The 27,616-nt window shown below is 41.9% G+C and overlaps 1 protein-coding gene across 1 annotated transcript in view; it reads left to right on the top strand.

The window, feature by feature from the left end:
- Positions 1–27,616, top strand: part of LOC139750064 (uncharacterized) — a 278,496-nt gene that overhangs the window by 43,613 nt on the left and 207,267 nt on the right. The window contains exons 4-5 of the mRNA XM_071664399.1: positions 9,897–10,000; positions 27,243–27,352. Coding sequence (XP_071520500.1) covers positions 9,897–10,000; positions 27,243–27,352 — 214 coding nt within the window. The remainder of the gene's footprint in view (positions 1–9,896; positions 10,001–27,242; positions 27,353–27,616) is intronic.

Here is a 27,616-nt window from a genome sequence, read left to right as displayed (position 1 = left end):
GGTGACTGAGTTTGGTAAAGTGTGTGGAAGAAGAAAGTTAAGAGTAAATGTTAATAAGAGCAAGGTTATTAAGTACAGTAGGATTGAGGGTCAAGTCAATTGGGAGGTGAGTTTGAATGGAGAAAAACTGGAGGAAGTGAAGTCTTTTAGATATCTGGGAGTGGATCTGGCAGCGGATGGAACCATGGAAGCGGAAGTGGATCATAGGGTGGGGGAGGGGGCGAAAATTCTGGGGGCCTTGAAGAATGTGTGGAAGTCAAGAACATTATCTCGGAAAGCAAAAATGGGTATGTTTGAAGGAATAGTGGTTCCAACAATGTTGTATGGTTGCGAGGCGTGGGCTATGGATAGAGTTGTGCGCAGGAGGATGGATGTGCTGGAAATGAGATGTTTGAGGACAATGTGTGGTGTGAGGTGGTTTGATCGAGTGAGTAACGTAAGGGTAAGAGAGATGTGTGGAAATAAAAAGAGCGTGGTTGAGAGAGCAGAAGAGGGTGTTTTGAAGTGGTTTGGGCACATGGAGAGAATGAGTGAGGAAAGATTGACCAAGAGGATATATGTGTCGGAGGTGGAGGGAACGAGGAGAAGAGGGAGACCAAATTGGAGGTGGAAAGATGGAGTGAAAAAGATTTTGTGTGATCGGGGCCTGAACATGCAGGAGGGTGAAAGGAGGGCAAGGAATAGAGTGAATTGGAGCGATGTGGTATACCGGGGTTGACGTGCTGTCAGTGGATTGAATCAAGGCATGTGAAGCGTCTGGGGTAAACCATGGAAAGCTGTGTAGGTATGTATATTTGCGTGTGTGGACGTATGTATATACATGTGTATGGGGGGGGTTGGGCCATTTCTTTCGTCTGTTTCCTTGCGCTACCTCGCAAACGTGGGAGACAGCGACAAAGTATAATAATAATAAAACATATATATATATGATAGAGGTGCTCTGTGGAAGGTATTAAGAATATATGGTGTGGTAGGCAAGTTGTTAGAAGCAGTGAAAAGTTTTTATCGAGGATGTAAGGCATGTGTACGTGTAGGAAGAGAGGAAAGTGATTGGTTCTCAGTGAATGTAGGTTTGCGGCAGGGGTGTGTGATGTCTCCATGGTTGTTTAATTTGTTTATGGATGGGGTTGTTAGGGAGGTGAATGCAAGAGTTTTGGAAAGAGGGGCAAGTATGAAGTCTGTTGGGGATGAGAGAGCTTGGGAAGTGAGTCAGTTCTTGTTCGCTGATGATACAGCGCTGGTGGCTGATTCATGTGAGAAACTGCAGAAGCTGGTGACTGAGTTTGGTAAAGTGTGTGAAAGAAGAAAGTTAAGAGTAAATGTGAATAAGAGCAAGATTATTAGGTACAGTAGGGTTGAGGGTCAAGTCAATTGGGAGGTAAGTTTGAATGGAGAAAAACTGGAGGAAGTAAAGTGTTTTAGATATCTGGGAGTGGATCTGGCAGCGGATGGAACCATGGAAGCGGAAGTGGATCATAGGGTGGGGGAGGGGGTGAAAATCCTGGGAGCCTTGAAGAATGTGTGGAAGTCGAGAACATTATCTCGGAAAGCAAAAATGGGTATGTTTGAAGGAATAGTGGTTCCAACAATGTTGTATGGTTGCGAGGCATGGGCTATGGATAGAGTTGTGCGCAGGAGGATGGATGTGCTGGAAATGAGATGTTTGAGGACAATGTGTGGTGTGAGGTGGTTTGATCGAGTAAGTAACATAAGGGTAAGAGAGATGTGTGGAAATAAAAAGAGTGTGGTTGAGAGAGCAGAAGAGGGTGTTTTGAAATGGTTTGGGCACATGGAGAGAATGAGTGAGGAAAGATTGACCAAGAGGATATATGTGTCGGAGGTGGAGGGAACAAGGAGAAGTGGGAGACCAAATTGGAGGTGGAAAGATGAAGTGAAAAAGATTTTGTGTGATCGGGGCCTGAACATGCAGGAGGGTGAAAGGAGGGCAAGGAATAGAGTGAATTGGATCGATGTGGTATACCGGGGTTGACATGCTGTCAATGGATTGAATCAGTGCATGTGAAGCGTCTGGGGTAAACCATGGAAAGCTGTGTAGGTATGTATATTTGCATGTGTGGACGTATGTATATACATGTGTATGGGGGTGGGTTGGGCCATTTCTTTTGTCTGTTTCCTTGCGCTACCTCGCAAACGCGGGAGACAGCGAAAAAAAAACAAAAAAACATAGACATATTCATATGTACACGTGTACATAATTCATACTTCTGCCTTTATTCATTCCTGTTGCCACCCTGCCACACATGAAATGACAACCCCCTCCCCCTGCATGCGCGCGAGGTAGCGTTAGGAAAAGACCACAAAGGTCACATTCGTTCACACTCAGTCTCTAGCTATCATGTATAATGGACTGAAACAATAGCTCCCTTTCCACATCCAGGCCCCACAAAACCTTCCAGATGCTTCACATGCCCTGGTTCAATCCATTGACAACACGTCCACCCTGGTATACCACATTGTTCCAATTCACTCTATTCCTTGCACGCCTTTCACCATCCTGCATGTTCAGGCCCCGATCACTCGAAATCTTTTTCACTCCATCTTTCCACCTCCAATTTGGTCTCCCACTTCTCGTTCCCTCCACCTCTGACACATATATCCTCTTGATCAATCTTTCCTCACTCATTCTCTCCATGTGACCAAACCATTTCAAAACACCCTCTTCTGTTCTCTCAACCACACTCATTTTATTACCACACATCTCTCTTATGCTTTCATTACTTATTCAATCTAACCACCTCACACCACATGTTGTCCTCAAACAACTCATTTCCAGCACATCCATCCTCTTCCGCACAAGTAGCCCACGCCTTGCAATCATATAACATTGTTGGAACCACTATTCCTTCAAACATACCCATTTTTGCTTTCCAAGATAATGTTCTCGACTTCCACACATTTTTCAACGCTCCCAGAACTTTTGCCCCCCTCCCCCACCCTATGATTCAGTTCCGCTTCCATGGTTCCATCTGGTGCCAAGTCCACTCCCAGATATCTAAAACACTTTACTTCCTCCAGTTTTTCTCCATTCAAACTTACCTCCCAATTGACTTGTCCCTCAACCCTACTGTACTTAATAACCTTGCTCTTATTCACATTTACTCTCAGCTTTCTTCTTTCACACACTTTACCAAACTCAGTCACCAGCTTCTGCAGTGTCTCACCCGAATCAGCCACCAGTTCTGTATCATCAGTGAACAACAACTGACTCACTTCCCAAGCTCTCTCATCCACAACAGACTGCATACTTGCCCCTCTTTCCAAAACTCTTGCATTTACCTCCCTAACAACCCCTTCCATAAACAAATTAAACAACCATGGAGACATCATGCACCCCTGCCGCATACCAACATTCACTGAGAACCAATCACTTTCCTCTCTTCCTACACGTACACATGCCTTACAGCCTTGATAAAAGCTTTTCACTGCTTCTAACAACATTCCTCCCACACCATATATTCTTAATACCTTCCACAGAGCTTCTCTATCAACTCTATCATATGCCTTCTCCAGATCCATAAATGCTACATACAAATCCATCTGCTTTTTTAAGTATTTCTCTTATACAATTTTCAAAGCAAACACCTGATCCACACATCCTCTACCACTTCTGAAACCTCACTGCTCTTCCTCAGTCTGATGCTCTGTACATGCCTTCATCCTCTCAATCAATACCCTCCCATATATAATTTCCCAGGAATACTCAACAAATATCTCTGAAATTTGAGCACTCACTCTTATCCCCTTTACCTTTGTACAAAGCTTGCATGGATTAGTATGAAGTAGAAATAATTAAACACACCTTCTAGTTAACCCTAATGCCATATATGAAACTCTAATGAGAAGAAAAAGAATGAACAACATTTTATTAGATTTTGCAACAGCATTCAACAGAGTAAACTTTGGAATATTGCTAGATAAAGTAGCAAGAGTAGATATTAAAAGAAAAATAGGAATATGGATCAGAGAGTTTCTCACCAAATGGAACCATTTCTGATGATGTGCTTTCATCTGTCCTACAGAGAATGGTATTAGTTTCAGTACTCTTTCTAATCATGATATCAGGCACATATAAGTATGTAAGAGAGAGTATAGTCAGATGCTTTGAAGATGACACAAGAGTAAGCGATGTAATGCAAGATGAAGATCAAGACATATTGAAATTTGGTAAGGAAAAATTTGAACAAATAACATAAATCATTGCTTTTATATAAGAGCCTTAGAGAAAAATAAAAAGTGAGTGAAGTAAACATGAAGGATTTGGGAATTATTATAAACAAAAGACATGAATTTGAGAAACACACTGATAAAATGATATTCAACCCAAAGCAGTAATTATGGTATGATAATGAGAACTATCATAACAAGAAACATGAAACTATGGATGAATACTAAGGCCTGATGCACACCATAGCTCCGCTACCACTCTGCTCACGGGACACTATCACTCCCCTCATAGTCATGGGTAATGCACACTTACCCCTTCACTCATGGTATGCTCATGCTTAAGCAGTGGTTATCCCAGTCCACTGTTTTCGCAGGCTGTTTAGTGTCAGTGTATCTAGCAGTGGGAAAGGATGGATTTTTCTTCATCTAAGTTTGCTGTGATCACCATGTCCTTGGACAAAGAGGAAAAAGGAAGAAACAAACAAAATTGGAAAGGGAGAACTTGGCTGCCTCCATCCAATGTTGGAGGAGAGGAAAATTGAAGAGGAATTTCACATCCTCTATCCTCATCTGATTGATGATGAGAGCAAATTCTTTTGTGATCTCATATGGTTGGTTTCTTGGGGCTCATAGGGAAGGATGCAGAGACAGCCTTCCACTTCACTGATGACTGGGCTAAGACTGGAGTGAGGCCATTGGATGATACACATTCGCTCTCACTCCGGTCACAGTACACTCCAACTCTGCTCAAAATATGTTTTTGGATGACCATTGCTTGTGATGTGATTGGAGTGAAAGTAAACTGTGAGCGATAGTGTGCATGCCCCCATTGAAATACTATTTTTATTTTATTAAACTTTGTCGCTGTCTCCCGCGTTTGCGAGGTAGCGCAAGGAAACAGACGAAAGAAATGGCCCAACCCCCCCCCATACACATGTATATACATACGTCCACACACGCAAATATACATACCTACACAGCTTTCCATGGTTTACCCCAGATGCTTCACATGCCTTGCTTCAATCCACTGACAGCACGTCAACCCCGGTATACCACATCGCTCCAATTCACTCTATTCCTTGCCCTCCTTTCACCCTCCTGCATGTTCAGGCCCCGATCACACAAAATCTTTTTCACTCCATCTTTCCACCTCCAATTTGGTCTCCCTCTTCTCCTTGTTCCCTCCACCTCCGACACATATATCCTCTTGGTCAATCTTTCCTCACTCATCCTCTCCATGTGCCCAAACCACTTCAAAACACCCTCTTCTGCTCTCTCAACCACACTCTTTTTATTTCCACACATCTCTCTTACCCTTACGTTACTCACTCGATCAAACCACCTCACACCACACATTGTCCTCAAACATCTCATTTCCAGCACATCCATCCTCCTGCGCACAGCTCTATCCATAGCCCACGCCTCGCAACCATACAACATTGTTGGAACCACTATTCCTTCAAACATACCCATTTTTGCTTTCCGAGATAATGTTCTCGACTTCCACACATTCTTCAAGGCCCCCAGGATTTTCGCCCCCTCCCCCACCCTATGATCCACTTCCGCTTCCATGGTTCCATCCGCTGCCAGATCCACTCCCAGATATCTAAAACACTTCACTTCCTCCAGTTTTTCTCCATTCAAACTCACCTCCCAATTGACTTGAACCTCAACCCTACTGTACCTAATAACCTTGCTCTTATTCACATTTACTCTTAACTTTCTTCTTCCACACACTTTTCCAAACTCAGTCACCAGCTTCTGCAGTTTCTCACATGAATCAGCCACCAGCGCTGTATCATCAGCGAACAACAACTGACTCACTTCCCAAGCTCTCTCATCCCCAACAGACTTCATACTTGCCCCTCTTTCCAAAACTCTTGCATTTACCTCCCTAACAACCCCATCCATAAACAAATTAAACAACCATGGAGACATCACACACCCCTGCCGCAAACCTACATTCACTGAGAACCAATCACTTTCCTCTCTTCCTACACGTACACATGCCTTACATCCTCGATAAAAACTTTTCACTGCTTCTAACAACTTTCCTCCCACACCATATATTCTTAATACCTTCCACAGAGCATCTCTATCAACTCTATCATATGCCTTCTCCAGATCCATAAATGCTACATACAAATCCATTTGCTTTTCTAAGTATTTCTCACATACATTCTTCAAAGCAAACACCTGATCCACACATCCTCTACCACTTCTGAAACCACACTGCTCTTCCCCAATCTGATGCTCTGTACATGCCTTCACCCTCTCAATCAATACCCTCCCATATAATTTACCAGGAATACTCAACAAACTTATACCTCTGTAATTTGAGCACTCACTCTTATCCCCTTTGCCTTTGTACAATGGCACTATGCACGCATTCCGCCAATCCTCAGGCACCTCACCATGAGTCATACATACATTAAATAACCTTACCAACCAGTCAACAATACAGTCACCCCCTTTTTTAATAAATTCCACTGCAATACCATCCAAACCTGCTGCCTTGCCGGCTTTCATCTTCCGCAAAGCTTTCACTACCTCTTCTCTGTTTACCAAATCATTTTCCCTAACCCTCTCACTTTGCACACCACCTCGACCAAAACACCCTATATCTGCCACTCTATCATCAAACACATTCAACAAACCTTCAAAATACTCACTCCATCTCCTTCTCACATCACCACTACTTGTTATCACCTCCCCATTTGCACCCTTCACTGAAGTTCCCATTTGCTCCCTTGTCTTACGCACTTTATTTACCTCCTTCCAGAACATCTTTTTATTCTCCCTAAAATTTAATGATACTCTCTCACCCCAACTCTCATTTGCCCTTTTTTTCACCTCTTGCACCTTTCTCTTGACCTCCTGTCTCTTTCTTTTATACATCTCCCACTCAATTGCATTTTTTCCCTGCAAAAATCGTCCAAATGCCTCTCTCTTCTCTTTCACTAATACTCTTACTTCTTCATCCCACCACTCACTACCCTTTCTAATCAACCCACCTCCCACTCTTCTCATGCCACAAGCATCTTTTGCGCAATCCATCACTGATTCCCTAAATACATCCCATTCCTCCCCCACTCCCCTTACTTCCATTGTTCTCACCTTTTTCCATTCTGTACTCAGTCTCTCCTGGTACTTCCTCACACAGGTCTCCTTCTCAAGCTCACTTACTCTCACCACCCTCTTCACCCCAACATTCACTCTTCTTTTCTGAAAACCCATACAAATCTTCACCTTAGCCTCCACAAGATAATGATCAGACATCCCTCCAGTTGCACCTCTCAGCACATTAACATCCAAAAGTCTCTCTTTCGCACGCCTGTCAATTAACACGTAATCCAATAACGCTCTCTGGCCATCTCTCCTACTTACATAGGTATACTTATGTATATCTCGCTTTTTAAACCAGGTATTCCCAATCATCAGTCCTTTTTCAGCACATAAATCTACAAGCTCTTCAGCATTTCCATTTACAACACTGAACACCCCATGTATACCAATTATTCCCTCAACTGCCACATTACTCACCTTTGCATTCAAATCACCCATCACTATGACCCGGTCTCGTGCATCAAAACCACTAACACACTCATTCAGCTGCTCCCAAAACACTTGCCTCTCTTGATCTTTCTTCTCATGCCCAGGTGCATATTATGCACCAATAATCACCCACCTCTCTCCATCAACTTTCAGTTTTACCCATATTAATCGAGAATTTACTTTCTTACACTCTATCACATACTCCCACAACTCCTGTTTCAGGAGTATTGCTACTCCTTCCCTTGCTCTTGTCCTCTCACTAACCCCTGACTTTACTCCCCAGACATTCCCAAACCACTCTTCCCCTTTACCCTTGAGCTTCGTTTCACTCAGAGCCAAAACATCCAGGTTCCTTTCCTTAAACATACTACCTATCTCTCCTTTTTTCACATCTTGGTTACATCCACACACATTTAGATCTTTTGTGATCTCATATGGTTGGTTTCTTGGGGCTCATAGGGAAGGATGCAGAGACAGCCTTCCACTTCACTGATGACTGGGCTAAGACTGGAGTGAGGCCATTGGATGATACACATTCGCTCTCACTCCGGTCACAGTACACTCCAACTCTGCTCAAAATATGTTTTTGGATGACCATTGCTTGTGATGTGATTGGAGTGAAAGTAAACTGTGAGCGATAGTGTGCATGCCCCCATTGAAATACATGTAATAATATTTAACCAGAGCGAGAGCAAGCCGTGAGTGGACCAGGAATGGAGAGATAGTGTGCATCAGACCTTAATGTATATATAGGAAGTGACATTGACCACTGTTGAGTTGTATGATTTTCAATTAAGCAAATGAAAATAAACAAATTGTCGAGAATACAAAAGCAGAGTTAACAGACTGGGGCATATGAACACTCATTTGCAATTGAAAGAACTTGAACTGTAGGACTGTATGGTCTATAATTAAGAAGAGAGAGAGAGAGAGAGAGAGAGAGAGAGAGAGAGAGAGAGAGAGAGAGAGAGAGAGAGAGACTTGATGATACATATGTGGCAGCAAATACAAGATGTAAAAAGAATTCTTTAAATCTGAAAGCATCTCAGCAAGGAGGATATAGAAATAAGTGGCCTGAGGCATAGAGTTCCGTGGTTAGGGAATGATAGGGTGGTATGTCAGTTTGTTGCCACTTCACCACCATGCCATGCTATCACAGACCAGAATGGGTTGCTGTATGACTGCTGGGTTTCTATTAATGAGCATCAGCTGACCTCATTGGTATTATGATGATGAAGAGTGAATCCTGATGAATGCACTCTATTTTGTGGAGTGATATTGTGTATTAATCCATCATTAAGCAAGTGCTTTTTCAGATGCACCTAGGGCTCTACCTCTGATAAAGAAATGATCTCTCATATTTCAAAACCCTCAATTTTTGATTGGCACTCTGTATGATATTATGGGTATTTGTGTTTGAAATTAGTAAAAGCTAGTATCTGTCTTTACTCACTTAGTTGGCTTACCTTTTGGATATAGGCATGTATCTCTGCAGTTCATTTTCAAGTGGAAGAAATCAGTTTTGAAGTATGAGATTTCTTTCTCTACTTGAATGATTTACTTGTGGTTGCAAAACCTTCCCTCCTTGTTTTTTTATTCTTCTTTTTTAAAAAAAGAAAATATCTCACTGAAAAGTTCCTTGTTTGTTACATGTTGGAAGGCAAGTTTCTGCATGGTGGGCTGGTGCTAGCTACTGATTTTCCAAGGTTGTGAGTATCCAAATTGTTATGTTTGTCATTTCAGTGTGTGACTGGTGAGCTCCTGGTACTAGGTCAGTTACTGAGATGAACACTGTGTTAGGTAGCCTGTCTTCCTCTTCACTAGGTGTGCTGATTCTTTTATATGGTTTATTGACAAGTGTCACTACAATTTGCACTTTATTTAGATATAAAAAGGAGTCTGATTTTTCAGAACATATTTGCCACCATATACTCACCACCTCCTATCACACATGTTGAAATCTTCATGGAAGAAAGAGGACACTGCTGGTTCAGATATCAGTTTTTATGACAAAAGTTTTACTACTCTCAGAATAGCAGGAGTAGTTTCACATTACTAATGATACCTTTTATTTTACTTCCCACATTGCTTTTCATGATTATTTCCCACTTTGATTGTTTCTTTGATCATTCATATAGTTGTGGGGACATTTGCAGGTACTGAGGTATCGAAAGTCTTTGCTGAGAACCACCCCATGAGTATAGCTGTAGAAGGTCAGCCAGTAATCAAAAAGAAAAGAGGGAGGCCAAGAAAAGGAGAGGTAATTATTTTTTACCGTATTTACAGTGGATTGATGATTAAAATAGACATGGCTGTATAACTTAACAGTAATATGGATTTTCAGATTAATTTAAAGAAAAAAATTTGCAGTCTTTATTTCATGAATATTTAATCTGTGGTACTAAGATAGGAATTCTCAGAAACTGACCAGTTTTTTCTTGATATTTTTATCTCAAAAATTGGACTTTAAATGCATTGCTGATGAATAGCTAACTAGAGTTCCAATATTAAGAATCCATGTGGATATATTTATAGATGTCATTGCTCAGTTTAAATGGATGGAGTCTGTAGACTTGAAACAAGTGGTTCCCAGCCTATGGTACATTTACCAATCAGTGGTGGTGCATTTGGGCTTTGTCGCTGGTACATACAGTACTTAGTGAATAGAACCAGGTTATCCATTTCTCATCTGATAGTACCGGCAAAAGATTTTCTTTGCTCAGTATTGTGCTTTGAATTTTGCACCAAGTACCCTGATGTCCATCCTAAAAATGTACAAATACTAGGTAATCACATTGATATCAGTCAGTTCACTGGTATAGTTATCACATGTTCACCCTCTTCTATTTATGTATATGGGAGGAGTGGTACATGGCTCTTCCCAAAACTCCTAAGTGGTACATGAATGGAGGTTGAGAACCCTTGCTTAAAGTCTGCCATGTTCAAATTCATCTGTTGATTTGTAGACCACATCATTAAAGTCTGATTTTAGCATGTTTTATGTATAAATGAAAACAAGTTAAGCACAGAAACATGGTCCTTTGCTGGTGGGCTGGTTGGTTCAGAATAGCAAACAGTTATGTAGCATTTCATAACTCTAGTATTTTTCTACAACAGTGAGTGCTGTGTGCTAACCCTTCCTTTTAGTAAAATGATAGGAGCTGTAGATAGTAATAGCAGGAAGGAGTATTAGACAAGAACATTAGGTAGAAATATAAGGTAGAAGCAGTAGGTAGGAACAATAGGCGGGAGCATTAGGTAGAAATATTAGGCAGGAACATTAGGTTGGAGCCTCTGAAAACATTGTGCTAGAGTTGCTCTCTGTCAGTGTCTTGTTGTGGGAAAGGTAGTAAAGGCTAAGAAGTGGCACTGGAGGTCACCAGTTATGGAGACTCTTTTGCTATAGCCATCCTCTTGAGGGAGTTCTTGAAGGGAGTAGGCATCAGAGATATAGATAGATTTTTTTCATACATATTTGCCATTTCCTGTGTTAATGAGGTATCATCAAGAACAGATCACTGAACCATAGAGGAAAAATCCTAAAGTGGTCCACCTATCTCTTCTTTCTTTTGGGAAAGTAAACAGAGGAGGAGGAGGATTAAAAAAAAAAAAAATAATCCCCATCCCACTCCACCTCCAGGCAATACATGGGCTGTATTCTTTCTTCCCTCTTTCCGTGGATAAGACAGATAGATTGATTTAAACTATCTATCTGTCTATCTATATCTCGGATGCCCATTCCCTCCCGCAATTCCCATCAAGGGATGGCCATGGCAAAACAGTCCTCTTATCCCTGTCCTTACATGTCTCCCTTGCATACACCATTCCATGCACTCTTCCTCTGTTTTTTTCCCTCCAGTATTCCTCCACCCTATTTGCCCATGTCACAGGTGGTCTTCCACTCCCACCAGCCCTTTAATTGTACTATTGGGAGGACTATGCTGTCCCTTAATCTTCTCTTCACTTCCTTAATGACTCCTCATCCCTTCATTGTTCTATTAAGGGACCCAATAACTCTTCTACCCTGTACTGCTTTCTCCCTTATCTCTTCTTCCATATTGCCACACTTACCCAAGACAGCTCCCAGATGCTTAAATTCCTTCACTTCTTCCAGTCTTTTACCGTCATATCCAAAGCATGATTTAGTACACTTTCTTCTTTCACTCTGTATGGTTTTACAAAATCTATACTTTCACTCTCCTTTCAAACATCATTACTTTACTTTTACTTGCATTTACCTTCGAACTCCTCTGTTTACACACATCATAAAACACACAACCTTCTGTAACCCCACTTCACTCTCCGCAAGCAACACAGTATAATCCACAAACGGGTCCACAGATGGGCTTGCACTAGCGACCATATCTCACCACCACATTCCATCTCTGCATCCCTTTTCTTTAGTTTTGCTTTCATCTCTCTTATCACTCCATCCATACATATATATGAAAAAGCCACAGTGACATCACACAGCCCTGCCTCACACCTAAATGTATCCTAAAACTTTCACTCAGCTCTCCATCCACTCTTACACAAGCATTTGCTCCTCTGTAGAAGACTTTTACACCATCCAACAGTTTCCCCCTATATATTTGACTGTTTGATGATAGAGTGGCAGACATAGAGTGTTTTGGTCAAGGTGGTGTGCAAAGTGAGAGGGTCAGGGAAAATGATTTGGTAAACAGAGAAGAGATATGTAACAACTGCTGCCTCTCCTATCACTTTCATCAGTTCTTCAAAATACTCTTTCCATCTTCCTTTCACTTTCTTCTTTTGATTCAGCAGCTCTCCTTTCTCATGGTGATCAAAGCAAGATTTTTATGTGTACTAGATACATCTAACTGACTTCCAAGTCAAAAACAAATGCTTTTATGGTAGTTAGTGGCAAGTGTTTGTAAATAATACTATGTTGTTTGCTGAAGGTGAAGAGTAGTTGTAGAAGGTTGTAAGTGTGTTTTAAGATGTGTGTAAACATAGACAGTAGAAGAGAAATACAAATAAAAGTAAAGTAATGGTGTTTGAAAGGAAAGAGAGCAAAAATATAGATTTTGTAAAACCATATAGAGTGAAAGAAGAAAGTTTACTAAATTGTTCTTTGGATATGGAGGAAAGTACTGGAAGAAGTGAGAGAATTTAAGTATCTAGGAGTAGTGTTGGGCACCGATAACTAAAAAGTTAACTTCAATAACGATAATTAGATAACTCCAGTTGTTAAGTCCAATATCGATGATCCAATATCTTTAATACCTAGTTATCGGAAGTTAACAATAATCTGATAATGATTTAATTGAAAATTTAAAAAACAAGGAAAATAAAGCTTCAAAACCCATAGAAAATGCTTATTTCTGCTAAATCCAAGAATAACTAAAAGCTTTCTACAGGTTTTGTAACTTTTTTGCTCAAAATATTTTTCATTCTTATTAAAAATGTACCAAACCAGTACCATGAACTCAATTTTGATTTATTAGATGATTCTTATGGCTGGAACTGAAAGGTAAATCTGAAATTTAAGTACATTTATTAAACTATTGAGCATACTGTATGGCACAATATTTATACACGAGCTCAGAATTAACAATTAGTCAACTCAAAATGTAAAAAAAAAGAAGGAATTACTAATTCCTGACAACTGAAGAAGTGGTAGAGGATGTGTGGATCAGGTGTTTGCTTTGAAGAATGTATATGAGAAATACTTAGAAAAGTAAATGGATTTGTATGTAGCATTTATGGATCTGGACAAGGCATATGATAGAGTTGAAAGAGATGCTCTGTGGAAGGTATTAAGAATATATGGTGTGGGGGGCAAGTTGTTAGAAGCAGTGAAAAGTTTTTATCGAGGAGGTAAGGCATGTGTACGTGTAGGGAGAGAGGAAAGTGATTGGTTCTCAGTGAATGTTGGTTTGCGTAAGGGGTGTGTGATGTCTCCATGGTTGTTTAATTTCTAACCAGGCCAGCAAAAAGCATATACGACAAGGGTATAGAAAGTAATACAACCCAAACTACTCTCCACAAGTAACACATATCAAAGAGCATAGAAACCAGCTTAGACAAATCAACTCAACATCAACAGAAATCAGAGAACAAACCCAAAATCTTGATAACACCATCACTAACCTAATCACTAAAGAGAAACTGTAAACTAGCATTCCTTCCTCAACACAGTGAACCACAAAACCCTCAGTAAACAACTCTGGTACACATTAAAGAAGATCCACACTTACTGCATCAGTCCATCCTCCACATACTTGTAGGGAAGGAGCTTGATGTATTGGGAGATGTATAAGAGAAAGTGTCAGGAGGTCAAGAGGAAGGTGCAGAGGCTGACATAGAGGACAAATGAGAGTAGGGATGAGTATCGGCAAACTTTAAGGATGATAAGAATACATTTTGGAAGTATGTTGATAGTGTAGGAAAAGGAGAAAAATGAGAGCATTAGTGAAGGGGGCTGATGGGGAAGTGGAAACAGAGACAAAGTGAGTATTGTAATGGACTGATGAATGTGTTTGATGACAGGGTGGTAGACATGGGATGTTTTGGACAAGGAGGTATGCAAGGTTAGAAAGTCACGTTGAATGGAGAAGAGGTGGTGAAAACCTTACGTAAAATGACATGTGCCAAAGCTGTTGAGGTGAATGGTATTGCATTTGAATTAATAATTAAGAAAGGGGATGACTGTTGTTGATTGGTTATTTGAGATTTTCATTGTTTGTATGGATCATGATGAGGTCCCTGAAGATCGTTAGATTGCCTTTATAGTGATATTGTATAAAGACAAGGAGGATGAATGTTCAAATCACAGAGGTATAAGCCTGTTCAGTGTACCTGGGAAGTTGTGTGAGATTGGTGATTGAGAGGGTGGCCAGACATGATGTGATTCCTCCACAAATGGGATTGCTTATGATTACCTTGCAAGTCCATAGTTATGAGTACAATTCCTCCCTGAATTTTTTTAATCAATTGTGATTATGATTTCTCAAAAAATGGAGAATTGATTTTAGTGATTAAAATTTCTGATTACAATTACAGTATGTCTGCTGGTGGCTCAAATAGAAAGCACTCTAAACTGGAGAGTCACAGACTCTCACCTTACTGGACAGTTGAAGTAACAAGCTGGTAACTTGACCACTGAGGCACCAGCACATGTATACTCGATAGGACCAGAACTTTACCAGAAGTTTCAGAATTGTTTCCCAACTCTCCGCTTCTTGCCTAACCCACCTCTGCCCTCCATGATACTAATTTGATGGTTGGTACTTATGGACTGTAATCATGAGTATGATTCCTTTAGCTTTGGAATCGATTATGACTATGGTTCCTTGGTCTTCCAAGATGATGTAACTGATAACAATTACAATTCTTCAAAAATGTGGAGTAAATTCCAATAACTATGATTCCTGATTGTGATTACAACATGTCTGGTGGTGGCATACACCAAACAAAGCATCAGATTGGAGAAGAACAATGTGGTTTCAGTAGTGGTAGAGGATGTGTAGATCAGATGTTTACTTTAATGGCTTTGTGTGAGAAATACTTAGAGAAGAAAAAGGATCTGTACTTGGCATTTATAAACCTAAAGAAAGCATACGATTGGTTACATAGAGATAGATTGTGAAAGGTGTTATAGATACATGGTGCAGGAGGAAAATTATTATAAACGGTGAGATAAGGTCGACAGAGACACTTTGTTGAAGGTGGTCAATTCCCTAAGGAACTGTACCTACACCCCCCTTTTCCTTATTCTTTATCTGACATTGATGCAAACACAAGCCACAGTTTCATATGGTCCTTTGCAGATGATACAAGAATGAGTATGAAGATTGCATCGGTTGAAGATGTGGAAAGGCTATAGAGAGACATAGACAGATTCTTTGAATGGGCAACCGAGAGCAACATGCATTTCAATGGAGATAAGGTTCATCTCTCCAGGATGGGGAATATGAAGATATCAAAAGCAACATGAATACTGGACAGACACAGACACTATCATCCTCTAGTTGAGTAATGTGAAAGACCTCGTAGTAATAATGTTTAACAACCTAAACTTCAGCAAATGCAACAAAACAAGAGTTGCCTCATGCAGCAGAATGGCAGGTTGGATTCTGTGAACCTTCAAAACAAGGAAAGAAAAACCAATGATGATATTATTGAAGGTGCTAATTCTTATCCCTGGGGATAGGGGAGAAAGAATACTTCCCACGCATTCCTCACGTGTCGTAGAAGGCGACTAAAGGGGACGGGAGCGGGGGGCCAGAAACCCTCCCCTCCTTGTATTTTGACTTTCTAAAAGGGGAAACAGAAGGAGTCACGCGGGGAGTGCTCATCCTCCTGCAAGGCTCAGATTGGGGTGCCTAAATGTGTGTGGATGTAACCAAGATGTGAAAAAAGGAGAGATAGGGAGTATGTTTGAGGAAAGGAACCTGGATGTTTTGGCTCTGAGTGAAACGAAGCTCAAGGGTAAAGGGGAAGAGTGGTTTGGGAATGTCTTGGGAGTAAAGTCAGGGGTTAGTGAAAGGACAAGAGCAAGGGAAGGAGTAGCACTACTCCTGAAACAGGAGTTGTGGGAGTATGTGATAGAGTGTAAGAAAGTAAATTCTAGATTGATATGGGTAAAACTGAAAGTTGATGGAGAGAGATGGGTGATTATTGGTGCATATGCACCTGGGCATGAGAAGAAAGATCATGAGAGGTAAGTGTTTTGGGAGCAGCTGAATGAGTGTGTTAGTGGTTTTGATTCACAAGACCGGGTTATAGTGATGGGTGATTTGAATGCAAAGGTGAGTAATGTGGCAGTTGAGGGAATAATTGGTATACATGGGGTGTTCAGTGTTGTAAATGGAAATGGCGAAGAGCTTGTGGATTTGTGTGCTGAGAAAGGACTGGTGATTGGGAATATGTGGTTTAAAAAGCGAGACATATATAAGTATACGTATGTAAGTAGGAGAGATGGCCAGAGAGTGTTATTGGATTACATGTTATTGATAGGCGCACGAAAGAGAGACTTTTGGATGTTAATGTGCTGAAAGGTGCAGCTGGAGGGATGTCTGATCATTATCTTGTGGAGGTGAAGGTGAAGATTTGTAGGGGTTTTCAGAAAAGAAGAGAGAATGTTGGGGTGAAGAGAGTGGTGAGAGTAAGTGAGCTTGGGAAGGAGACTTGTGTGAGGAAGTACCAGGAGAGACTGAGTACAGAATGGAAAAAGGTGAGAACAAAGGAGTTAAGGTGAGTGGGGGAGGAATGGGATGTATTTAGGGAAGCAGTGATGGCTTGCGCAAAAGATGCTTGTGGCATGAGAAGCGTGGGAGGTGGGTTGATTAGAAAGGGTAGCGAGTGGTGGGATGAAGAAGTAAGAGTATTAGTGAAAGAGAAGAGAGAGGCATTTGGACAATTTTTGCAGGGAAAAAATGCAAATGAGTGGGAGATGTAAAAAAGAAAGAGGCAGGAGGTCAAGAGAAAGGTGCAAGAGGTGAAAAAGAGGGCAAATGAGAGTTGGGGTGAGAGAGTATCATTAAATTTTAGGGAGAATAAAAAGATGTTTTGGAAGGAGGTAAATAAAGTGCTTAAGACAAGGGAGCAAATGGGAACTTCAGTGAAGGGGGCTAATGGGGAGGTGATAACAAGTAGTGGTGATGAGGAGATGGAGTGAGTATTTTGAAAGTTTGTTGAATGTGTTTGATGATAGAGTGGCAGATATAGGGTGTTTTGGTTGAGGTGGTGTGCAAAGTGAGAGGGTTAGGGAAAATGATATGGTAAACAGAGAAGAGGTACTATAAGCTTTGCAGAAGATGAAAGCTGGCAAGGCAGCAGGTTTGGATGGTATTGCAGTGGAATTTATTAAAAAAGGGGGTGACTGTATTGTTGACTGGTTGGTAAGGTTATTTAATGTATGTATGACTCATGGTGAGGTGCCTGAGGATTGGCGGAATGCTTGCATAGTGCCATTGTACAAAGGCAAAGGGGATAAGAGTGAGTGCTCAAATTACAGAGGAATAAGTCTGTTGAGTATTCCTGGTAAATTATATGGGAGGGTATTGATTAAGAGGGTGAAGGCATGTACAGAGCATCAGACTGGGGAAGAGCAGTGTGGTTTCAGAAGTGGTAGAGGATGTGTGGATCAGGTGTTTGATTTTAAGAATGTATGCGAGAAATACTTAGAAAAGGAAATGGATTTGTATGTAGCATTTATGGACCTGGAGAAGGCATATGATAGAGTTGATAGAGATGCTCTGTGGAAGGTATTAAGAATATATGGTGTGGGAGGCAAGTTGTTAGATGCAGTGAAAAGTTTTTATCGAAGATGTAAGGCATGTGTACGAGTGGGAAGAGAGGAAAGTGATTGGTTCTCAGTGAATGTAGGTTTGTGGCAGGGGTGTGTGATGTCTCCATGGTTGTTTAATTTGTTTATGGATGGGGTTGTTAGGGAGGTGAATGCAAGAGTTTTGGAAAGAGGGGCAAGTATGCAGTCTGTTGTGGATGAGAGAGCTTGGGAAGTGAGTCAGTTGTTGTTCACTGATGATACAGCGCTGGTGGCTGATTCATGTGAGAAACTGCAGAAGCTGGTGACTGAGTTTGGTAAAGTGTGTGAAAGAAGAAAGTTAAGAGTAAACGTGAATAAGAGCAAGGTTATTAGGTACAGTAGGGTTGAGGGTCAAGTCAATTGGGAGGTAAGTTTGAATGGAGAAAAACTGGAGGAAGTAAAGTGTTTTAGATATCTGGGAGTGGATTTGGCTGTGGATGGAACCATGGAAGCGGAAGTGAATCATAGGGTGGGGGAGGGGGCGAAAATTCTGGGAGCCTTGAAGAATGTTTGGAAGTCGAGAACATTATCTCGGAAAGCAAAAATGGGTATGTTTGAAGGAATAGTGGTTCCAACAATGTTGTATGGTTGTGAGGCATGGGCTATGGATAGAGTTGTGCACAGGAGGGTGGATGTGCTGGAAATGAGATGTTTGAGGACAATATGTGGTGTGAGGTGGTTTGATCGAGTAAGTAATGTAAGGGTAAGAGAGATGTGTGGAAATAAAAAGAGTATGGTTGAGAGAGCAGTAGAGGGTGTTTTGAAATGGTTTGGTCATGTGGAGAGAATGAGTGAGGAAAGATTGACCAAGAGGATATATGTGTCAGGGGTGAAGGGAACGAGGAGAAGTGGGAGACCAAATTGGAGGTGGAAAGATGGAGTGAAAAGGATTTTGAGTGATCGGGGCCTGAACATTCAAGAGGGTGAAAGGCGTGCAAGGAATAGAGTGAATTGGAACGATGTGGTATACCGGGGTCAACGTGCTGTCAATGGATTGAACCAGGGCATGTGAAGCGTTTAGGGTAAACCATGGAAAGTTGTGTGGGGCCTGGATGTGGAAAGGGGGCTGTGGTTTCGGTGCATTATTACATGACAGCTAGAGACTGAGTGTGAACGAATGTAGCCTTTGTTGTCTTTTCCTAGTGCTACCTCGCACACATGAGGGGGGAGGGGGTTGTTATTCCATGTGTGGCGAGGTGGCGATGGGAATAAATAAAGGCAGACAGTATGAATTATGTACATGTGTATATATGTATATGTCTGTGTCTGTGAGATTTATAGGTATGTATATTTGCGTGTGTGGACGTGTATGTATATACATGTGTATGTGGGTGGGTTGGGCCATTCTTTCGTCTGTTTCCTTGTGCTACCTCGCTAAAGCGGGAGACAGCGACAAAGCAAAATAAATAAATAAATAAGATAATTCTTTCACAAAGTGAATGTTATTGCCTTTTAACATCATCCTACAAGGAAGGCAAAATGTGGAATTAGAAAGTGTTTATAGATCTTTCACAGTCCATATTAACATGGTAAAGGGACTGAATTACTTGGGTTGGCTAAAAATCTCTGAGGCTATACTCCTTGGAGCACAAATGGTAAAGGGACTAAATTACTGAGAATAGCTAAAATCTCTGAGGCTATACTCCTTGGAGCACAAACGGGAGGGGTATATCATCATCTAAACTTTGAACATCCTAGAAGGTATAGTTCCCAACTTACATTCAGAGATAGCCTCCTGTTGGCATGACAGGCATGGAAGGCTTTGTAGAATAATACCTCTGAAATCCAAAGGCATGACGCACACACAAAAATAGAGAACACCTTAAACGTCTGGGGTCCAAAACTCTTAACACTTTGTCACCTGTCATCAAAAACAGCATGGGATATGTGGTAGAGACATTCAAGAGTGCATTGGACAAGTACCTACAAAGTGTGCCTGGCAAGCCAGGCTGTAGAGGCTTGAGGGCTGCAGCTTCCATCAGCTTGGTCAACCAAGGATCCAATCCAGCATCCTGGTCTCAGCCTGGGCTGTAGGGATGAAGACTCCCCAGAAACTGCACCAGGTATTGACCAGTTATATGGTGTTGGAGGAAGACTATTATAAGCAGAGAGGGGTTTTTATCAAGAGAGTAAGGTATATTTGCAAGTAGGTAGAGAGGATGGTTAGTGGTTTCAGGTGAAGGTGGGATGTCATCTTGGATGTTTAATTTGTTTATGGATTGGGTGGTGAGGGAACTAAATTTGAAACTTTTAGGGAGAGAGGCAGGACCTCAATCTCAGGGGTAGGGGTGCTTGGGAGGCAGGTCAATTACAGTTAGGTGATGACACAGAGCTGGAGGCAGAATCAAGTTTGAAATCACAGAAATTGGTTTCTCAGTTTAGGAGAATGTGTGAAAAGAGAAAAGTCATAGTAAGTGTAAAGAAAAGCAAATTTGATAGGCTTATCATTGAAGAGAGACAGGATGGAGGTTAGTTTGGGTGTGAGTTTGCATGAAGAAAACTTTGGGGAAGTGAAGTGTTTTAATTAGTTGGGAGTGGACATGGTAGTGAATGGAACCAAGGGAGCTGAAGTAAGTGATAGGGTGGATAAGGAGGCACTGGAACTAGGCACATTTAGGAAGGTATGGAGAGAGATGTTACTGTATGGAAGACAAAGATGGTCATGTTTGAAGGTATAGTTGGTACACTCAATGAACGTATACTTCTGGAATTCAAACTCTCACTTTTGTTCCTCCTTGTCTTTATATAGTAGCTCTATACATGCATTCTGCCAATCCTCAGGTACCTCACCATGATCCATATATACACTGAAAATCCTAGACAACCCAATCAACAATACAGCCACCCCATTTCTTCAGAAATTCAACTACAATACCATCCACCCATCTGCTTTGCCACATTTCATCTTATACAAGACTTTCACCACCTTTTCTGTCTTCATCAAACCTTTTACCATGGCTCTCACTTCACATACCTTCCCAACCCAAAAACCCACATATGCCATTCTACCATCAGACACATTCAACAATCCTTCAAAGTTCTTACTTCAACTTGTCTTCACCTCATCACTGCTTGTTACCATTTCCTCATTTCCCCCCTTCACCAATGTTCTCATGTGCTTTCTTATTTTTCTAACACCATTAACCTCCTTCCAAAACAACTCCATATATTCTTGTAAGTTTGCTAACAATTGCTTCCCCCAATTCTCATTTGCCTTCTTTTTCAGCTCCTTCACCTTCATCTTGACCTCCTGTCACTTTCTTTTGTGCATCTCCCTATCACTCACACTCCTTCCCTGTGAGTACCACCCATTACACCACTCTTTTCTCTTTCATCAGCAACTTTATCTTGTCATCCCAATGCTAACTACCCTTCTCACCTACCTACCTTCTACCTTCCATACACCTCTCTTATACATGCCAGCACTGCTCCCATAAAAACTTCCTATTTCTCATCCACTTCTTTAGCTTCATTTATTCTCTCCTTCTGCCATTTTACATTCAGTATCTTCTGATATTTCTTCTTATGAGTCATTTTTTCCAAGCTCACATTCTTTCACCACCCATCTCACCCATTTTGTTTCTTCTTTCCAAAAACCTGTGCAAACTTTTACCCTCACTCCACCCGGTAATGATCAGACCTCCCATCAGCTGCCCCCCTCCCCTCCCTAAGCACATTAACAACCAAGAGTTTCCTCTCTTGCATGCCTATCATATAGTATGTAATCTAGTACTGGCTTCTTTCCATCTTTCATACTCACCCATGTATACTCACATATGTCCCTCTTTTCAAACTTGGTATTCCCAGTCACCATCCTTTTTCTGAACACAACTCCACTTACTGTTCATCATTTCCATTCAACTTACTGAATATCCCATTTCCCCCAGTTAAACCTTCAACTGCCACATTACTCACTTACATGTTTAAATCACCCATCACAAATACCTGGTCTCTGCATTAAAACTCCCAACACATTCACTCACCTTCTCCCAAAACACTCGACTCTCTTCATCCTTTTCTCATGGCCACCTCCAACAGTTTACCTACCTGCTTTCTCTCTTCAAGACCCCTTGCATTCACCTCCCTCAGCACCCCATCCAAAAACAAATTGAACATCTATGATGATGTTATACACCCCTATCACAGACCCACCATCCCCTGTAACTACTTACTATCCTCTCTGCCTACTTGCTTCTGATGACTTTCCTCATTCACCATATATTCGTAAGGCCTTCCACAAAGTATCTCTATCAGCCATATCATATGCCTTCTCTAGATTTATAAATGCCATGTACAAATCCTTCGTTTCTTTAAGTATTTCTCCCACACATTTTCCAAAGCAAACACCTGATAAATGCATCCTCCTCCTCTCCTGAAACCACACTGTTCCTCTCCAGTATGTCCCTCAGTGCATGCCACCTCCTTCTCAAGCACCTTTCTTTCTTACAACAAACTTATATCTCTATACTTCGAACATTCACCTTTGTCTCCCATGCCTTCATACATTGGCACTATATATGCATTCCACCAGTCCTTAGGCATCTCATCATGAACCATACATACATTGAAAATTGTAACAGATCAACCAGTAACAAAATCACCCCCTTTCTTTAGAAATTCAGTTACATTGCCATTCACTTTATCTGCCTTGTCATATTTCATTGTACACAAGACTTTTATCAACTCTTGTCTTTTCACCAAACCACTTGCCATGACTCTCACTTCACATACCTTCCCATCCCTGCAACCAAGTCCCAGACATGCACCATCATCCCCACAGGAAAGCTGGGCAGGTGCCAGGTCTCTTGATCATACTTCTGCTAAACCTGCTCTGTTTCTTCCACCAAGAGTTCCTCCTTTAGGTGCAACTTTTTCTTCCAATGTCTGTCAACCCTGTAATGTTGATGGACCACTGGGACAGAGACCCTGAGCTGCTGGCCAGTAGCCAGCTGCACAGGTGACATGATAATATCTCGCAGTGGAGTGTTCAGGTATTGAAGTAGGGCCTCTGCTATATAATGTCTTTCTGCATTCCACCTCTACCCTCTGTGTTGTCCCTGATACTTCGCTTCACTGACTCTACTGCTGCCTCTACCCTGCAATTGGATTGCAGATAGTGTGCTGACAACACCTGCATCTTGGCCCCCACTTGTGCATGAAGACCCTCATTTCATTACAGCCAGGTTGGTGCCCCCTCCCCCCATCTGTTGGGATCTCTTCTAGGGCACCTCATCGAATAAAGTAACCCTGGAAGACCTGGATGAGGGGTCACTGATGTTGTTTCTCAGGAAATGATGTACGTTCAGCCAGCCCATCAGCTGGTCTACACACACTTTCTATGACTGGCCCTGCAGGAGAAACAGATCAGCCACCATTTTCTGGAAGGGATACTCAGGGGGGCCTGTGTGGGGATGAGCAGTTCTGGGTGTTGGATGGGTGCATATATATCACAGGTTGTACATGTCACCTGGTAGTACACTACGTCTCCCATCAGTCCTGGCCAGTACACAGATTGGCATCGTCATGGCAACATTGAGTCAACCCCTTGGTTGCCAGCATGCAAATTACTATCTTCACAGTGCTATAGCTCTTTTGGAATTACAAGTTTCATACGCCCATGATCAACCATGTATAACACCAACCTGTCAACCATCACAAGCTCATTCCAGACACTGAAAAAGGCCTCCAGGCAAGGCATCTCCTGGAAACTTCCATCTGTGCAATCCCCTGTGTGAACCCTGTTTATGAGAGCCTGATACATTGGATCTGCCAATGCTGTTTGACTAACATCCTCATGATCTGACACCATGCTCGTTTTATCGCTCAGTGTAGTCATCGCAACTGCTATTATCCTCTCAGACGGCTCATCATCCTGTAAGACATTCTTCTGGTCTAGGTTAGATTGCAGCATGGGGTACCAGGATTTTGTGTCTGTAATGGAATATCTTTGGCCAACCAGGTGTTTCATTTTGAAATTATATTACATGATCTCATTAAGGAGGAAAAGATATGGGCTGATGATGCTCAGGAGGGTCTGGTTACTGAATGCTCTCACATGGGGAAAATGGTCCATCACTACCATAACACTCAGGCACCCCAGAGGGAACGCACGCTTTCTGCAAACACCCTACAGCAGTAAGTATTTTACCCTTCAGCACAGAGTTGCCTGATTCTGCTGAATTGGGGTGCCTGCTTCTGCAAAGTGCCACATGCCAACTCCCTGGGCAACAGAATGGTTTATCAGGTTTCTGGCATGCACAGTGTTGCTGTAGAACTTTGAAGCTGATGCCCTCTTGACTCCAACCAGTAATGATGCCAGTGGGCCTTGACTTGTCATGTCATGTCATGTAAGACTTTACCAAGCCATCCTAGATGTGGCCATCTGAGCCTATTCAAATGCTCCCTGCAGTTGTGCATCGTAGTGGACTTTCTTGCTTGGCTCCTTCTTCAGGAGGTTGTAGAATGGGTGCATGATTAGAGCCATGGCCAAGAACAGGGCCAGGATCGAACATCACTGAAGGTAGGTGATGCTGGCTTGAGGAACTCCTTCACAGCTTGCAGGGTGCCATCCATGTGTTTGCAGTCATCCCAACTCATTTCATAGCCTATGAATTCCACCTTTTCCTTATTGAATTGACATTTTTTGGATTGAGTGTTACACTATTGTTCATACATATCTTGAAAATTTCATGAAAGTGTCAAAAGACCTGCTCCATTCTTGAATCATACAGCAGTGTGTCATCAACACACTTATACTTCCTGTTTGTGCTAATGATGATGTCATCAAAGTACTTCACATAGGCCTCAGATGATGAGCAGTGTTCCATTGGGGTGTAACAGTAATGGTATCTTCCCCAGGGCATTATGAATGTTGTTAGCTTCTGACTCTCTTCATCCAGCATGGCTTGACAATATCCTGATTATGCTGGTATGCTCTATTCTGTGTCATACAGTGCCAGGTTGGGTTGGGTCTCCCACTCACAGCATGGATTTAGTTGTTGGAGGTCTATGTGCATATAGGCTTCCCAATTTTCTTGGGCACCACAACCATTCTAGAGCACCAGTCAGTACTCTACCCTACTTGCACACACTGGATGATAATCATCCTTCTATCTTCATCAAGCTATTCTTATGCCTTGTCTTCCCAGTGCCTTGGGATTTAAATAAGAATCTGACAAGCATAAGGCATTGATCCTTTGTATGAGGCAGATATGATGAGGCTTGCCAGTCATCACTGGCAGAAAGTGGTACTGCTTGTCGAATGTGGAGGAAGACGATGCATTGAGCAGGTCTTCAGCAGTGATACATTCTTTTCTGTGGCAAACATGGATGAAGCAGTAGGCTTGACCAGTGCTTAGGAGACTAGTGACGTATCAGTCACCTTTCAAAGTCTGCTATCATTAGCCACCAGTGATTGATATGCGAGCTCCTCATTCACCTACCTAAAACTATGAAAACATATCTTCATTCCATATCATAAAATGTACATTTTCAGTTGTAGGCCTGCTAGCAAAGTTAATGAAACACCTCCCTTGCATCTAAGCATTCATTTCACCCACTGTGGCATGTCTTAGCTGCATGCCTGCTGCTTAGAATAGTCAGCCTGGCAGCCCCAGCACTTTTACATATGCAGGACCTTCCACACAAACCTCAGTGTCTGCAACCACTAGCAGTGCCAGTGAACTGGTGGGGGAGCCATGACCGACTGTGACCCTCAACTTTGGCAACTTTCTGCCTGTAGCTCCAACCAACTTGCACACAGCCACCACTTGGGAACGATTTCCAAGCTCTGTTCAGCCTCCAGGGAGATTCTGGTGGCAGCATCAGTTGCATTCCTGCAGCACCTGGTGGAGTGACCCTTGCTTCCACAGGTGTTACACTTTTCAATCCTAACTGGGCAGAATGAGTGCCCACAGTTACCACACCTGTGCTCCTTTGTGACCTGCTTAGCTGCCAACTTCCTCTGCTGGTAGTTTGTCTTGATTTCCACAACCTTCATCTCTGCTTCAATGTTGTCTTCCTCACAGCTGGCCACTGGTGCTGAGCCCCAGTTGCTTGCTTATGCTCCCCAGTGAGCTTAAACATCACACACTGATATATTACATAATTGAGCTGGCTACATTTCTTATAGTTTTGGTAGATCTCCTGCTAGAGGGCAGTGTCATGCAGCCCTGCCATGATATTGTGGACCGTCATGTAGTATGTGAGGTTACCATAATACAAAGAGCACTTGAAGCTGCAGCCTAGGACTTGCTGCTTGATCCTGTAAGCACATAACTTGAGTAATTGATGGGCCCCATGTAGCAGGACAAAATACTTGTCTCGCTCAATCACCATATTTATTGCCACAGTAATTAACAAGCCTGTTACATTCAAAGCCTCACTGGCTATGAAAGCCTCCCGTTCAGTGACTGTATAGTATGCATCTATCTCACATTGAAAATATAAGTCACAGTGGGGTCTTATTTTCAGCACAGTCTAATTGTCCATCCAACAAATGGTGCCTGTTCCTGAAGGCAGCCTTGGTCATTTAGTAGTTTGCCCTGTCTGGGGTAGTCACAGCATCTTCATGTAACCCAGATAAACCACCCTGACTCCTTCCATAAGCAAGACCCCTTTATTGTGGAGAAAGCACTTAATAATTACAATGTCCTTTCATTCTGCAGCTGCTGTTGGTGGTGCTGTGCCACCAGCATTGTATCCCATAGTCTTTCCATATTAAAATTGGCTGTGGCCTGTCCTCTAACTAGCTGATCCCAAGCCCCATCCCTCTGTGCACTCAAGGCTCTTGCTCTTGTGTGCTGTAGAATTATCCCCCATGTAACATATGGTAAGGGCATGGCTGCTTGCTGCACCATGTGTGAAGTTCAGTAAAGCATCAAGTTTTTCTGGGTGTTTATGGGGCCAGCTTACATATGCTGTGACAGCTGTACAAGTGTGTGTAATGGCATCCATATCTGTCTATCTAGGTTGCTTACTCCACCAAGTTGTCACCACCTGTCTTGACTGTCATACATTGAACCACAAAATTCTTGTACATCCATGCATGTTCACACATATCCAATTGTAAGTAAGTATATATCAGTTATGATTTCTCTGATGTAGTAGCCTCTTATTGAAGGTGTTGATTGTTTCTTACTTTAACTTACATTTTACATTTAGAAGCAGCATTTATTAATTCACTGATGGTTTTGTGCTTCCTTCCTAGAGACCTCCTAAACCAGAAGTAAAGGAAGAAGCAACAGATTGTGCTTTAGGGGAAGACTTGAGAAAAGATGGCCCCAGAAGATCTAACAGGAAAGCTAGTCTGCCCACAAGGTTTGCATCTTCCAGCTCATCTTTTCTTTTTTCTGTGTATTCTTTTTGAATTTTTACAGAACTTTCCAGCAGATGTCTTCTTGGAGAAATAATAATTAGCTTATTTTCTAACAAGAAATGAGCAATATATTCAAATAAGCCTTTGATAGAAATTCTTAAGGTATTGGATACTAAAATTGAATTTTCTGAGAAACATGGCAGGATTTTTAGTTGAATAGATTGCATATAAATGGATATGGATATTGAATGTTATAAAGACTGAAA

This window comes from Panulirus ornatus, chromosome 9, assembly GCF_036320965.1.
Source record: "Panulirus ornatus isolate Po-2019 chromosome 9, ASM3632096v1, whole genome shotgun sequence".
Taxonomy (NCBI): Eukaryota; Metazoa; Arthropoda; class Malacostraca; order Decapoda; family Palinuridae; genus Panulirus; species Panulirus ornatus.
This window is presented reverse-complemented; position numbering and strand designations above follow the sequence as displayed.